Source organism: Myripristis murdjan, chromosome 8 (genome assembly GCF_902150065.1).
Source record: "Myripristis murdjan chromosome 8, fMyrMur1.1, whole genome shotgun sequence".
Lineage (NCBI taxonomy): Eukaryota > Metazoa > Chordata > Actinopteri > Holocentriformes > Holocentridae > Myripristis > Myripristis murdjan.
Genome location: NC_043987.1, coordinates 1,824,306 through 1,838,448, shown reverse-complemented (window position 1 = coordinate 1,838,448; position 14,143 = coordinate 1,824,306). Strand labels below are relative to the sequence as shown.

The 14,143-nt window shown below is 39.3% G+C and overlaps 1 protein-coding gene across 1 annotated transcript; it reads right to left on the bottom strand.

Moving 5' to 3' along the window:
- Nucleotides 1-2,761: 2,761 nt before the first annotated feature.
- On the bottom strand, nt 2,762-11,676 carry LOC115364489 (actin-related protein 2/3 complex subunit 1A-A). Its single transcript, XM_030059082.1, has 10 exons — nt 11,533-11,676; nt 10,534-10,660; nt 9,266-9,370; nt 8,357-8,579; nt 8,025-8,132; nt 6,570-6,776; nt 5,618-5,693; nt 4,744-4,934; nt 3,804-3,894; nt 2,762-2,984 (listed from the first exon to the last, which is right to left on the bottom strand). Exons 2-10 carry the CDS (start codon nt 10,595-10,597, stop codon nt 2,979-2,981), a joined length of 1,071 nt encoding a protein of 356 aa, XP_029914942.1. The 5' UTR covers nt 10,598-10,660; nt 11,533-11,676; the 3' UTR covers nt 2,762-2,978.
- Nucleotides 11,677-14,143: the final 2,467 nt, after the last annotated feature.

Here is a 14,143-nt window from a genome sequence, read left to right as displayed (position 1 = left end):
GCTCACGTCACTGCAACGCCTCTTCCTATTTGCTAGTAGTAAAACAATGTTGCCGCTTGTCTCTATTTTGATTGGATACGCGTACAAAAGTGTCTTTTCATTGGTTGCCAGTTCGGAAAGGACTTTGTTTGTGTCCTTCCATTCATGTGATCCAGCAGCCCCTCCTCCCCGGTACGTTCCGTTCTCCTGTATGGAGACAATTGCAGCCAAATTCTATTCAAATATTTGGCGATTCAGTGTTGCCTTCCGTATTGACAACAACAAACTCATCGGAAAAAATAACTTTAGATCTATTCAGAGTTTTTGGAATCAACTGTTAAATTCGGCACACGCAGCACACACCAAGCAGCCCTTCCTTTGACCAAATTTCAACTTGTAGAGTTGCTGGGAAATGACACTGCGGAGGCTCAGGAAGATACCCCAGCGTATCAGGGCCACTGAGGGAGGTAAAGAATGACAGAGATGAAAAAACTTTCAAGATTAAAGTTGCAAATTTATGAGAAAAAACCTGAAAAACGGGAGGTTGTAAAGTCACAAATGTGCAAGAGATAACTCCACAATTCTGAGATTAAAGTCATAAATTTATGAGAAAAAAAAAAATTACAAATCTATAAAAACTCGAAAATTCATTTAGTAAGAGGGAATCCTGGTGATTTGAGCCCAGAGTCACAATCTTTCCATCAGCATCTGGACTTTGAAGAGACATTGCCGTGACTTCGGACGATTCACAAGAAAACAATATTGTGAGTAAGGATAGTGTGGTTGATCCAGTTTGCAAAGTAAAGTGATGTGGTTCCTAGACCAAAAAAAAAAAAAAAAAAAAGTTTTTTTCTTGTAAATTTACCTCTTTGTCTCAGACATCTCAGAGTTTTTTTTCTTGGAATATTACCTCCCTTCCCTGGCTCCACATTTTTTCCCCTTCAATGGCACTAAGGTTTATCACCATTCCAAGAAATGCCTGAAATCTAGAGGTGTGTGCTGGCAGATGAGCGAGACAATAGTAAAGTGACATATTTCTGAAGGAGTTTAATTGGCAGAGAGAATTCGCCACATAGATAAAGAAGTTCAAATAATGTTCACTAGATAAACACTGAACCCTGTCTGACCCTGTTTAAAAGTTTCCAACAATTTTATATAATTTTCAGAATCAAAAGGGCACCTCCTGAACACAGTGGGACACCAGCAGCCCACAGAAAGCCAAGACACATGCAGGCAAATCAGTCCTAACCCCAGCTGACTGTGACATTATATTATTAGGTGGCTCAGATTTAAAGTATACCTTCACCTCTGTAATACAACACACATACGCAATGTAACCATGATTCCCCTGGGTACCCAAAAAGTTGTAAAATAATAATAATAAAAAAAAAAAGCTTATTAATATAATTTGGTGCATCCAAATTACTTACACTGACAATGTATAAATTGTGTAATTGTATTTAATAGCTTAAACACATTAGGAAGACACATTTAAGGACGACAAGTGTCTGAAATTCATTTTACTGTAAATTTTAACAACCCCTATCCCGCTTTATTTAACACTGTCAGGTGGACTGGGACAATACTCTTAATCTGCTTTTCAAAAAAATCTAATATGCATATATACAACTTTAGATGATATTTTTGCACACTGTCTGTATGAATTCCTGTTAAGAGCAGACTGTTACATTGTGAACAGAGGATAGCCTTAGCATCCTAAACTAATGGCTTCACCTGTCAGCTCACTCCCCAGGCACTCTGATGTGTCAGGCACATTTCAAGGTAACAGCACGGCCGATGCTCTTCACACCAGTCAAACCTTTGTTTAATGTCCAGCACACATTCAGAAATAAGACAAGATCAATAAGTGGGATTGTCTGTGAAAATTGACACTAGGTCCAAACCTCCAAGTGCCCCACGCATTTTATTTCAATAAAATATGAACTTTTAGGCTCAATTTCTCCACTATAAACAAAAATGTCTTGTAGGACGGTACATTTGAATCCAAAATGCCGACAGCCAGACTGAGTTTGAAATCCTACTGCTGCCCTCAGACAGCAGCGCAGCCATCATTTCAAAAGCAAGAGGGATGGATGTTCAGAACCTTTTTTTTCATAAAATTAAATCAACAGGTTTCCCTTCGTTGTATGATTATTAACCCTTTTAATTTGGGTGAATTTTTATTTCCATCTTTTTTTATATGTATTATAAGTATTATTTATTTATGACATTTATTTATTTATTTTACAACATTTCTGTAAATTTGTGGATACTTTACTGATATTTTTTTTTTTACTTTTTATTCAATTGTAGGTGGAATTAAGTGCAGGGGACAGAGGAGACAGGCTGCAGAAGTGAGGGGGACATGTCCCCCCATTCACCTGTGTCCACTCCGCCCCTGCTCTGAGAACACAGTCACATATGAAGACTGAGGGCTGATAAAGCTTTCTCCTTTAAAATACTGTGTGTGTGTGTGTGTGTGTGTGGTGTTTACTTGGCTGTACATTTAGTCTTTTTTAAATTGTTATTAGTGTTACTATTGTACTAAACAGACATGAATGAAAACTAATGGATTGCAGCATTCAGAGAGTGCAAACAGAAACAAAATTACAACATGAGAATATACAAAAAACATGACAGGAATAATATAGGAATAAATGATGAGAATATATAAGATATAAGAATATAGGAATAAGTGATAATTCTAAAATGATCAATATATTGATCAATATATTGCATTGCAGTGATGAGAATGAGAAGAACTGAGCACAGAAGGAGCGTGTCTGACCTGTAGAAAGAAACCTCTTTATTTATGTAAGGGCATTGATTTATTGATGGACATCACAAAGCACATATCCTGACAGGGTCTTCCTCTTGATAGCAGCGTATCAGTGAGTCCATCTTTTCACTGTTTGCAGGTTAACTGGAAGTGGCACGATACAAACCACTGATGCAGACAAAGAAGATGCACTGGTTGATCCACAGATCTGTCCTGAGTCTCAGTGCTGCAGAACAACAACATAAAACAAAAATGTTTTTCAAGGGAAGAGCTGATCTGTACCGGCGTTCAGCTGATATCTAGTTTGACAGGCCAATACCAATATTTTTGTACTGATGTACTGATATCTTTTTTTTTTTTCCAGCCAAAACAGTAAAAGTATTTCCCCCACAATCTGATTCTCTGTCAGGGTGGCACAGCTTCTGAAACAGCATTTAAAAACGTACTCTATGAAACTCCAGTTTCATAGACATTCACAAAAACTAGAACTTCTCTGAAAATTACCACATACACAGCAGTCAAGTTTGCCAAAAACAAAAAAAAAAAGAAAAATAAATGAAAAAGAGAAAATGAAAAAACAACAACAATGGAAGTAAAGGTGCTAATCCGCTAATCTGATCTGTTTTAAGGAGATATGAATGAGAATCAAAAGAACAAATTTCTGTCAAATTGATCAGTTCTCACTGTATGAGCTGTTCTATAGGACAGTAGTGGTGCTCTCTTCCTCTCATTGTTACTGAGTGCTGGATACTGGCTGGATGCTCCAAATGCTAACTGTTAGCCTCCTGCCATTGAGCTGGACTTCCCCCCAGCTAACATTCTGAAAAATAATCACTTTGATCCACTGAAATTGTTAAATAAACAAAGTTTGAGTTTGATGATTTGTAGCAGAATTTTTACATACTGAAATTGCGGGATATGAAATGTGTGTAATGGCGGGGAGTGGAAGAAAAGAAGAAGGTAGCCACAACATTACTTGCCAGCTATCTTTTAGTACTCTGGAGAAAACTGTTATTTTTGTATATAGAAGTGTAACATGCTGTACCTTAAATTCCCAGATCACCATCGCTCCATCCAGACCCACACTGCTGTATTTCTCCACTTTGGCTCTCTCCCCAGACACAACACACAGCTGGCTGCAGGACACAGATCACAGACAGACATGGAATTCATGTCTACTTTCTCTGCAGATACAGTCACACTGTACAGGAGCTTTGGAGCTGTGTTTGAAACCCACAGGTGGCTCCATCGTGAAGGCCAAATAGAGATATGGCCATGTACAAATAAACTAAAAGACTGTATACCTATAGACTGAACACTGGAAAAAGCATCTTGCTCATGTAGTTCTGATGTAGGCACTCCATCTGTTTTACTATGGAGACATGGCTTTAAAATGATCTCCAGACATGAGAAACGGATGAGTCGTTGATGTTGTGCCGACGAAAAAACTATGTCGAGGCGACATCAGTACTATTTAATCATGGATCAGTTTGACGCTGGGTAGAGTGTGCTATCGGGAGATAGTGAACACTTTGGAATACAGTCTGAGACATCTGAACTATGATGAAGTTACCAGAATGCCATAAGCCAGTTAGGGTCCAAGGACTCCCATGGGTTCTTGAGGAAGTTCTAGGGGTCACTCAGCAAATTGAGGAATTATCGACTATCAATATAATTTACATCACTAAAAATGATCCAAAATGGAGAATGTATGAAGAATGACAACTGTATCATAGGCTTCAACCTTACTATCATTACTTTCTGCACTGAATACATCTCTACAGTTCAGTGCTAAACCAGCAACAACTCAAATCTTCCAATATGGGTCTCTGAGATGAAATGTTAGCCAACCAGGAACTGTGGTCCCGTTATATGTCTCTTTGAGGGTCGATCATGACTTGAAAATGTTTGAGAACCACTGAGCCAAGCTATATCAATAATACAGGCTACAGTTCTGTATTTAAGGTGATGCTGGTGCCTCTTACGTGATGCTGTTCTGGTGCAGGGTGGGCAGCTCATTGCTGTCCTCCTCAGTGGCCCTCTTATCCAGGTTGCGGAAGTGCTGCATGGCCGACATGCTGCCCTTGGAGGTCTGCTTGGGGATGTCCAGCTTCTTCACAAACTCCAGAGCACCTGGGCCTTTATAAGTAAACTGGTATGGACAGCAGTCATGGCCCTGGCAGACACAGATTAAATATATTGATATCAAGAATTATATCAGTGCTCAAATTAATGAGCACTGGATACTTGTCCTGAAACTGGCGATTTTGCATAATAGTGGCCTCAAATGGCAGCAAGAGATAACTACTTGAATGTTGAGGACTTCATCACCCAGAAATACTGTGTGGTAACAACAGTAAAGTAGAATTCTCCTTAATGCGGAAACACAGTTTTGCAGTGATGACAGCTTTTCACCTCTGCTTTGGTCATTCTGTTATCTCCAGGCTAACAAGTTAAAAACAGAAGTAGCCGTCTTTACTGTGCTTTCATGAATCCCACCAAAGTTCCCACCAAGTTCATGAATTTAGTAGTGTCTAGTAATATATATAATTTGAGAATGAGGTGTATGCTAGTATCTTTTCAGCCATTTTGTTATTATTTGACTGAGGATGGCATTTATTTGCCACCCTGATTACTTAATCAATAGAGGACGCAAAAAATGGCTGTAGAAAGACACATATGATCTAATCTAAGGAGGATGTCACCAGTATTTGTGCCAAAACAACTGATCTGTTGGTTAGGTCAACATATCATGCTGCCATACTGTATATCATCATCTCTCTATATTACGGTAATCTAACTCCATCTTGGATCAAAAGACACACACACACACACACACATAGAGTAGGTGCTAGTTACCGCAGCCACAATCTCAGTAGGGTTGACATACAGGACGCTCAGGAGAGGCAGATAGTTTGTGGTCAGCTGGGTTACCCTGATGAGACAGAGATCAGAAAGGTCACAAAGGTCATTTGATGTCAACAGAAGGTCCAGAGAAAGGCTAGTGAAAGATGTTTTATGTCTGACGAGGTGAAAACAGAGGTTTTCAGTGTCACATAGACTGGGATTTTTGGGTTCACTTTCCATTGGGAAAGTCAATGCAGGCACAGGCCTCTGTGGAAAAATGAGGTTAACTAAACCCTGAACTAACTGTGGCCCAGGGCTTAGGGTTAGCCCCGATTCATATTAGCACTTATTAACCCATGCCTACTGGTTAACCCTGGGCTAAGGATACACATTTGAAAATCAAAGCCCAGGGTTAAAGTCTTCAGAAGCATAGTGACTGTAATCTCGTTTCACACTGCAGTCCCTGACCCCGACTTTTTGGTGATAAACCCAGAAAATCAGGGATAGTAAGCCCTAGGCTGAGAGAGAGTGGAGCTATCCCCCAGTCTAGGTTACAAGGATGACAAGCCAGCCCAGGGCTAATGGGGGCTGTAGTCCACGGCTGGTCTGATAAGTTGAGAGGAGTTATGGATAAGTGTGATGAGAGGGCTGCTTCATGTTGAAACTGGGAAGGAAAGACTGGTTGCCATCAAATCATCACTGCATTTGTGGCAGACAGAAAATTGAATTAACTACTACTGTTAATAACTAGTATTAATAACCTTATCAACAGAATGCTACCTAGATGTAGGGCTAAATATGAATGAGTTTAATTAGTTATATATAAATTAGTTTAGGTATCCTTTAGTCTTGGGTTTGGCCATTAACATTTTAAAAGTTAGATGTTACCTCAAAAACAAAGACAGTACAGTAATAACTCCCGAACATGCAGTGACATATGTCGTGGCTTCACTGCATTACTCACTCCTTCCCCTGGGCGGCGTCGGCCACAGTAATGCTGCTGTTATGGGCCACCCAGGCCAGCTGGTCTCCACTGGGGGAGAAGGAGACGCTGTGCACCCAGCCTCCACAGTCCTTATGCTCCAGGAGCACCTCCCCAAAGGGCATCTTTGCACCCCAGGCAGTGGGCCCGGGCTTGTCCTCGATGTCCTTGATGTAGGCTGAGAAAACCCTGACGAGCACGTGGTGGACATCAGTTAGTGAGTAGGATTTAATCAGTCACTGCTTTTACTATCACTCAAAATTTAATAAAATTGCTAACATTACATTAAAACTCAAGCAAATGAATTGTCTGAGTCCATGCTATTCAATACTCCTCCTTTATACATATGCAATAAAGTATAAATGATACAGAAGTCAAAGAAGCTGCTAAAATAAATGGGCACAAGTATCAACATCATCATCACCAACAGAAATCAGTTATTACTTACAGACAATGCAGCCTGTAGAAATGCTTTAAAAGTGCTAATTAATTCATTTTGTAATAGTAAAACAAAATCAGTGGAAATAGAGATGGATGCACAGTTGTTATTAATAATGCTAATATTGCAATTTTGTTAAGAAACTAGGATACCTGACAGGTTCAAAAGCTTTATAATCCTGCTTAGAACTCCAGTTATTAATAAATTAATATTTGGAAACAAGTCCCAGTATTCATTTTTTCCTGTGTAATTACAATTATTTATGAAAAAACTATCACGTCAGTTCTTCATGGCACAAGGTTATTATGCAGAAGTTCCCTGCAGACACTAACCTGCCAGATCTACTTTCCAATTCAAAAACAAGACAGAAAATAAGACAAGAGACGTTTAATTTCCTCAAAAATTGGTTACTGTGACTTATTACTTTTCATTTTGTGAATTTCCCAGTCTGGGATCAATAAAGTATACCTATCTATCTATCTATCTATCTGTCTATCTATCTATCTATATTGGCCCAAACCCCTTAGTCCACATTCATTTATGTGCTAAAAGTGTTCTTTTGGAAGCTGTTTTGCTGCTCTATGCCTTAATCTATTCATAATTGATTTCATCTTAACAGATACATAACTTTATATTTTTAGAGTTACATCTTGATAGCTGCTGACTTGCCAAGATTATGAATGAATGAAAAACATGTTATTCTCATGAATATTTTTTTATTTGTACTTTGACCAGAGTTGCTTCTTTGCCTTTCAAGTTTACCAGTTACCAAGCTTGTACTCTGAGCTGTAGCTCTTTGGCTCCACCCAGTGAGGTTTAACTCTGCTATTAAGGTTATTAGTTATTTATTTAGCATTTATGGAACCAATCAAGTTTATTAAAAACATGTTGTACTGCTGCCCCCAGAGCTGCTCAGAATCCCAGAATCCAGTGAATGTTAAAACCACCTGTCCAGTCTGCGTACCCTCCTCTACATGTTACACGGTGCATGGCCCTACCTGCAGTGGAGGTCTGCAGATCCGGCTGCCAGCAGGATGTTGTTAGGATGCCAGTCCAGACTCAGCACCGTGGAGCGGATGGCCTTCTTGATGTGCTTACTCAGCCACCTGAAGGGAAGCAACAGGGGTTCAGCCTCAGCAGCCTTCCAAAACTTGTATTTCTCTCACTAGTTGAACATACAACATGAGACTAAGTCGTGTGTGGTGTTTGTTTTGAGAACAAAAGTGGCTCGTGATGAATGGGATGATGATGGGGTACATGAAAATTACTGCAGGGGATACATGAATTTTTTCTTAAATGTTAATTTAATTTTTTTCTTCATGTTGCTCACCAGTCGTTCTCCTCCTCAAAGTAGCACACAGAAATGATGCGAGCCCCGCTGCCCAGGGCGAACTTGTTCTCCAGCGGAGACCACTTCACACAGGTGGCGGCCCTGTTGATCCGCACCAGGACCAGGGTGGGCTTCCACATACCGTCCTTCAGTGTCCAAACATAGGCATTCCGGTCAGAGGCACATGTGACTATGCGGTTGGACTCTGGTGCCCAGTCAATCCCTGTGGACACGGTTATCATTCTGCAGTCACATCACATACCATACCATTCATCTCTGCGGTCATAACCTGGGGGCTCAGAACACTGCACTGTTTGGTTTTCATTAAAACCTGAATTCAAATGTATCATCAAAGTTCATGTCTGTTAACATTTAAAATGTTATGTTAATATGAGTATTTAAAATTGAATTACAAGAAAATGACTATAAAATTACTACGCAATTACCAAAACTTTAGGAAAAAATACCATGAAATTGCCCCAAAAATACTGAAAACAAAAAAACAAACCACAACACAAACTGAAATTTAAAAAAAAAAAGTTATCAGAGACCTGAATGCATATTTATATTTTTTATGATTATATATTTAAAAGAAAATTACCACAAAATTACAAAAAGAGGAGATTTGTTTTTATCTCATAAAAACAAAAATAAAAATTAATAAGGTGAATTTTGTTCAGAGGGTGAAATAAAACGTCCTGAAATAAAAGCCTGCCCAGCTAGTTTCAAAGCTAAAACACATAAGCAGCCCTCCTTCTGTGTTGTATTACATATAATGTGTCTTGCTCTGCATTCTAGCGTTTGGCTTTGCTTTGTTGCTCAGTTGACACTATGTGAAACCTTTCAGTGGGTCCAGCTAAACACATGTCATGTCTTGTAATCACTGCTGGCAGCTGTGCTGGACAGTACCTGTGATCCGGCCACTGTGCTCGGTCAGCTCGTGGATCTTACTCCACTCTTTGCCTTTCTTCTCGTAGATGGTCACCACGTTGTTGTTGGGGCTTATTGCAATCTCTGGGGAGAAATAGGTATCAACATCCCTGCACCTTCACAATATCATGATCTGGGCTGTATAATTACTATTGCTTCTAATGATAAAACTGATAATAACATAAAATAATACAAAGAGTGTATTTTATTAAAATTAACTATGGCTTTACTATTCTAAACAAACTATGGTAATAGTAAAACCATTGTGTTACTAACTATTGTTGAATCACTGTTTTTATACAGTATTACCACTAATCAATCATAGTTACCTTAAGATACTTAAAAAAAACACCACAGTTGTGTTAGTTACCATTAAGTATCACAGCAATATTTCATGTTACTTCATCCATATTAAAGAATTATTAATGTGAACTAATTTTATATTTAATAAAAAAAATAAAAATATATTATATAAATATTAAAAATAATTTAAAAAAAAACACATTTCACTGTGCATACTAAATTAAACATTTATCAGTATTAGAAAGATGATTGACAGAAAGTAATACTCCATATATAATTTTATATTTTTAAATTTAATATTACTTATTAATAATTTTTAATTGTTTTTCTTTATTTTAATAATCAGTCAGTATCATGGTAAAACTGTGGTAGCGCCATGGTTAGGAGTATATACTCATAGATACCATGAAGCACCATAGGAAAACTGTAGTTACTACAGGACAAGCCACAGGAGAAAAAAATGGATTTTTATAAATGATATGTATTTGCAAACACCAGCACTAATCCTAGCTCTCACTGGGGTGACTCATGCTAAAAATTGGCCTGATGACCACTGGAAAATGATGAAAACAAGTCATGACAATGCACCGTACTGTACAACAGTAAATATAATGTTAAATGCACAAGTAGCAATCAAAGTCCTGCAACTTAAGTGCAGTCAGATGCATACAGTATAGATCTTCAGTCCATTTCCTGCATTGATAATCAGATTCACTGCAGTTCTCCAGACAACTTTAATGGAATCAGTGAAGAGACAAAATGCATCTGCTGCACTGAGAGTGCAGTCCCACCCGATACTGAACCCATGGATTGTGGAAGGACATGACAGCGATGATGTGTCTATGCTTACCAAATTTTATGCATTTATATATGTATATAAGTGCATGCATGTGTGTGTTCTCCCATAAGGAAATGCGGCCTGACTAGTTTGCAGTTTCACCTACGCGTCTTGTCTTTGTTCCAGGCGTGGCAGGACAGTGGCTCCAGGCCAAAACTGTAGAGCGACATGTCTGAACAGAGGAAGAGAGGCTGCTGGAATGTGGCTGGCTGGGACTGTCTGCAGATATGCTGCTGCAAGTTTAAAGCAGAGAACAGAGAATGAGAGGGAGATGCTTTGTTAAGAAATATAATTTTTGCTGACGATGTGCAGCTGTGTTCTTGTGATATCGAGTCTAAGTATAGAAGTTTTAGAATTAGCCATAACCTTAAGACCAGTGATCAGTGATGTAGGGGTAATTCTAGATGTAAAGGAGAGTAAATGGCCTCAAGCCAGTGAGCAAGCAACACTAAAAAGGCATAAACTTATGCTTTTTTCCCTTGAAAGATCCCATCCTATACGAGAATGTTTTGTCATAATGCCTAAGAAAGTTAATATTTACCAAATTAGAAGTCGATAAAGTGACTTTGGATGGCTTTACCCTACACTACATCCCTGCCTGTAGGTCACTCTAAGCTCAGTAATGACTTTAAGATAACAGAGGACCTTTATCAGCTGTGGTGCAAACTGTGCAAACACGCCTCGCCTGTTACCTCGCAGTGTTTTCTCCTAAGGATTACTTAGGCCCAACAGAGGAAACACACCCTGATTCAATACTGAGACCTTAGTTTTGTTTACATCCCAATCATGAGGCCAAGAAGAAGCTGGTTCACAGTCACTTTGGCAGTGGTTGATCCCAGAAAGATTACAGTGAGCCACCTGAATGGTTCCAAGCAATACCTTCCAGCCATGACTTTGGGTGGCACATTTCTTTATCCTTAGAAGAGAGGGCTGCCTTCTCAGAATGAAACACTATGGATCTCTATCCCCAGCCATGAAGCACCCTCCATCACACAGATAGGAATATGAGTTTAGTTTAAGTCTAGAAGGAAAGCCTTAATGTGCTCCCCCAGAAACAAAACTGATTAGACATGATGTTAAAAACAATGAAAGCAGCATAACTTACCTTTGCTTGTGGTACTTCCTCGTGTGTGTATGTGCACGGCTGGCGTGGAAGAGATGATGGTTATGGGTTTAAGGCTGTATTCGCGGACTCTGGGCAGTCGACACGAATGGAGCTGTGGCAGTCTGACTGGGTGAAGGAAGTGGCAGAGCTATGGAGCGCAGAGAGAGAGAGGTGGGTGTGTCTGCTCAAAGCTGTTGAGCAACAATGTGGAAGACAGTTCGGGACAAGAGAGAGATCCTGCACTGATCACCAAGGCCTGGACAAGTTGGGAATTGTGTGTTCATGTTACTGCATAGTTTTCACTGTGCAGGGATGTAGCGGTGAGTCTAGAGTCAGCATAAAATCATATGGTTTTATATTTCTGTAACTGAAAATGTTGTTTGTTTTTTCACATTTTTCATGCACTATTTTTTCTAAATAGACATAAAGACATGAATAAGGATGTAATGTAGTGATGAATAAAAAGCTGGGTGAACTATGACCTCAGTGATGTAAGGCAACAACCACCAATACAATTTACATCAATTTGATGCTGCTTATTATGATTTATGGTGTGAATCCTTGTGTCATGAGGTCTAAAACGTTGATAAACTCTAGATAAAATAAAAAGGTTGTAACCAGTTTTGACTGGGCTTACACTCCACTACATCTCAGATTTTTACACATACAGCAAACATTTTGTCCTCTGTTGCTTTAAGCAGTATGATGTGAGGCAACTGGAAGAAAAGAAAAAACTATGCTAATTTGCTAATAGTATGAAATGAACTGTTAAATTAATGAATGAAAGCCAGTACAGCTAATTGCTTTGGTCCAGAATCAGTGATAAAGAGCAAAAAGCAGATGTGGCTGTGTGTTGACCAACTTGTCGGCAGCTACAGGCCAAGTCAGAGGACACCACACAAGGCCCCTTGTAGAGAAAAATATTATTAATAATAATAAATGGGCGTGGCTTGGGAGGGAATGGGCATAGCCCAATCTGTGTGAGAAGTTAATATTTTGTTTCTTTGCACAGGTCAAACCTTTGCTCAAAATCTTGTGCTGATCTGCTGATGTGCTGGGAGGTCCAGTTAGTTTTTCAAGTGAAGTCACAGTAGAATTGGGTAGCTCCAGACCCACTGAGTCACTTGAAAGTTTTTAAAGCCAACATGTGATTCACGGTTTTGTGAGTTTTGTCTGTTGAGAAGTTATGAGACTTTTGTAATATGGTGCTCAATAGAGTGTGGATACCCAACTCCAATTTTGTTAGGGTTCGGGTTGGGTTTGGTCATGTTGGTGTTATTTTAGTGAACCTCAAGTGTAAAATAAATAAAAATGATGCACCTACTGCCTGTTCTGGGCAACTTCCTGTATAGTGCTGGAGTTTATGTGTCGACACTGAAGGCAACATGCAGGCTATTTCAGCCACTATATGTAACCTAGAGATGGAGGACAAGTAAAATCCTGGGCTCGCCTGTCGGGTTCGGGTCAGGCTCAGTTACTATGCTCTCAGGTTGAGGTCAGGTTCAGACAAAAATTCACCATCCGATCAGCACTCTAGCACACAAAAAGTTAGGCACTTCACCCTTGACCCATGACCAGCCTTCTCGCCAAATTGGTCCCCTCTCCAGTTTCATCAGGTGGGGGACAAAAAAGCAGAAGAAGCTTCACGTCAATTAGAAATCCATCCATCCACACATACAGCACATCTTCACTCATATTTCTGTGGGATCTGATCAAAATGAGACAAGACATGTCACATCTATCAAACAGGTTCAGTGAGGACATCAAAACATGGCTAACCTGCACACTGCATTACTGAATCCTTAATTTTTAAGGCGACATTTCAGATGACTCGTCCTGCCTCCATGCTTTCCAAACAACCTCTAACTGCCTGAGGAAGACCCAGCTAGCCTTGGTAGAAACGTTGCCTAATAATTACTGAATCAGTAATTCAGTGTGCTGGTAGCCTACTTGTTTGCCTTCATGATCTGATCAAAATGTCACATTCAAATAGAGTCAGGTCGAGGTACTGCTCAGTTCTACTATATGATCAGTCCAGTTGCCTCATACGCGTCACATTAAAGTCGGATGGATGAAATAGACTCGAGAGCTTAGTTCCTGACAGCTAAACAAAAACAAAAACAATTTATTTATCCCATTTCATTTTAATTTTCAAATCTGAATGAACATTTGGAAATTCTTAACGATCTAGCAGGGAAAGTCCTTGCAAATCAAATGAAATGTTAAACACCTTTTCCATTTTTGCAGTTTCAAATGGTCAGAGATTGCCCTGACAATTATGTGAAAATGCAAATGCAGATTGAATTATTGAATTTTCATTTTCATTTGGACCCGAATAATACATTCATATGTGCACAAATATAATGCTATTGCCAGAATATTTCATTTTCAAAATTTTCAAAGAAGAAGAAGAAGAAGAAGAAGAAGAAGAAGAAGAAGAATCATTTCTATTGGACCGTAGTAACTTCCAGTGGACACGGAAGAAGCAGCGTCCTGTCTATACGGTAACCCCAGATTTGCGAAAATATGGGATCCAATTCTCCATAGTACCGTAGGGGACAAGGCTAAAGTTGGGTTAAGGTTTATGGTCACGGTAAGGTTAAGCGTACTT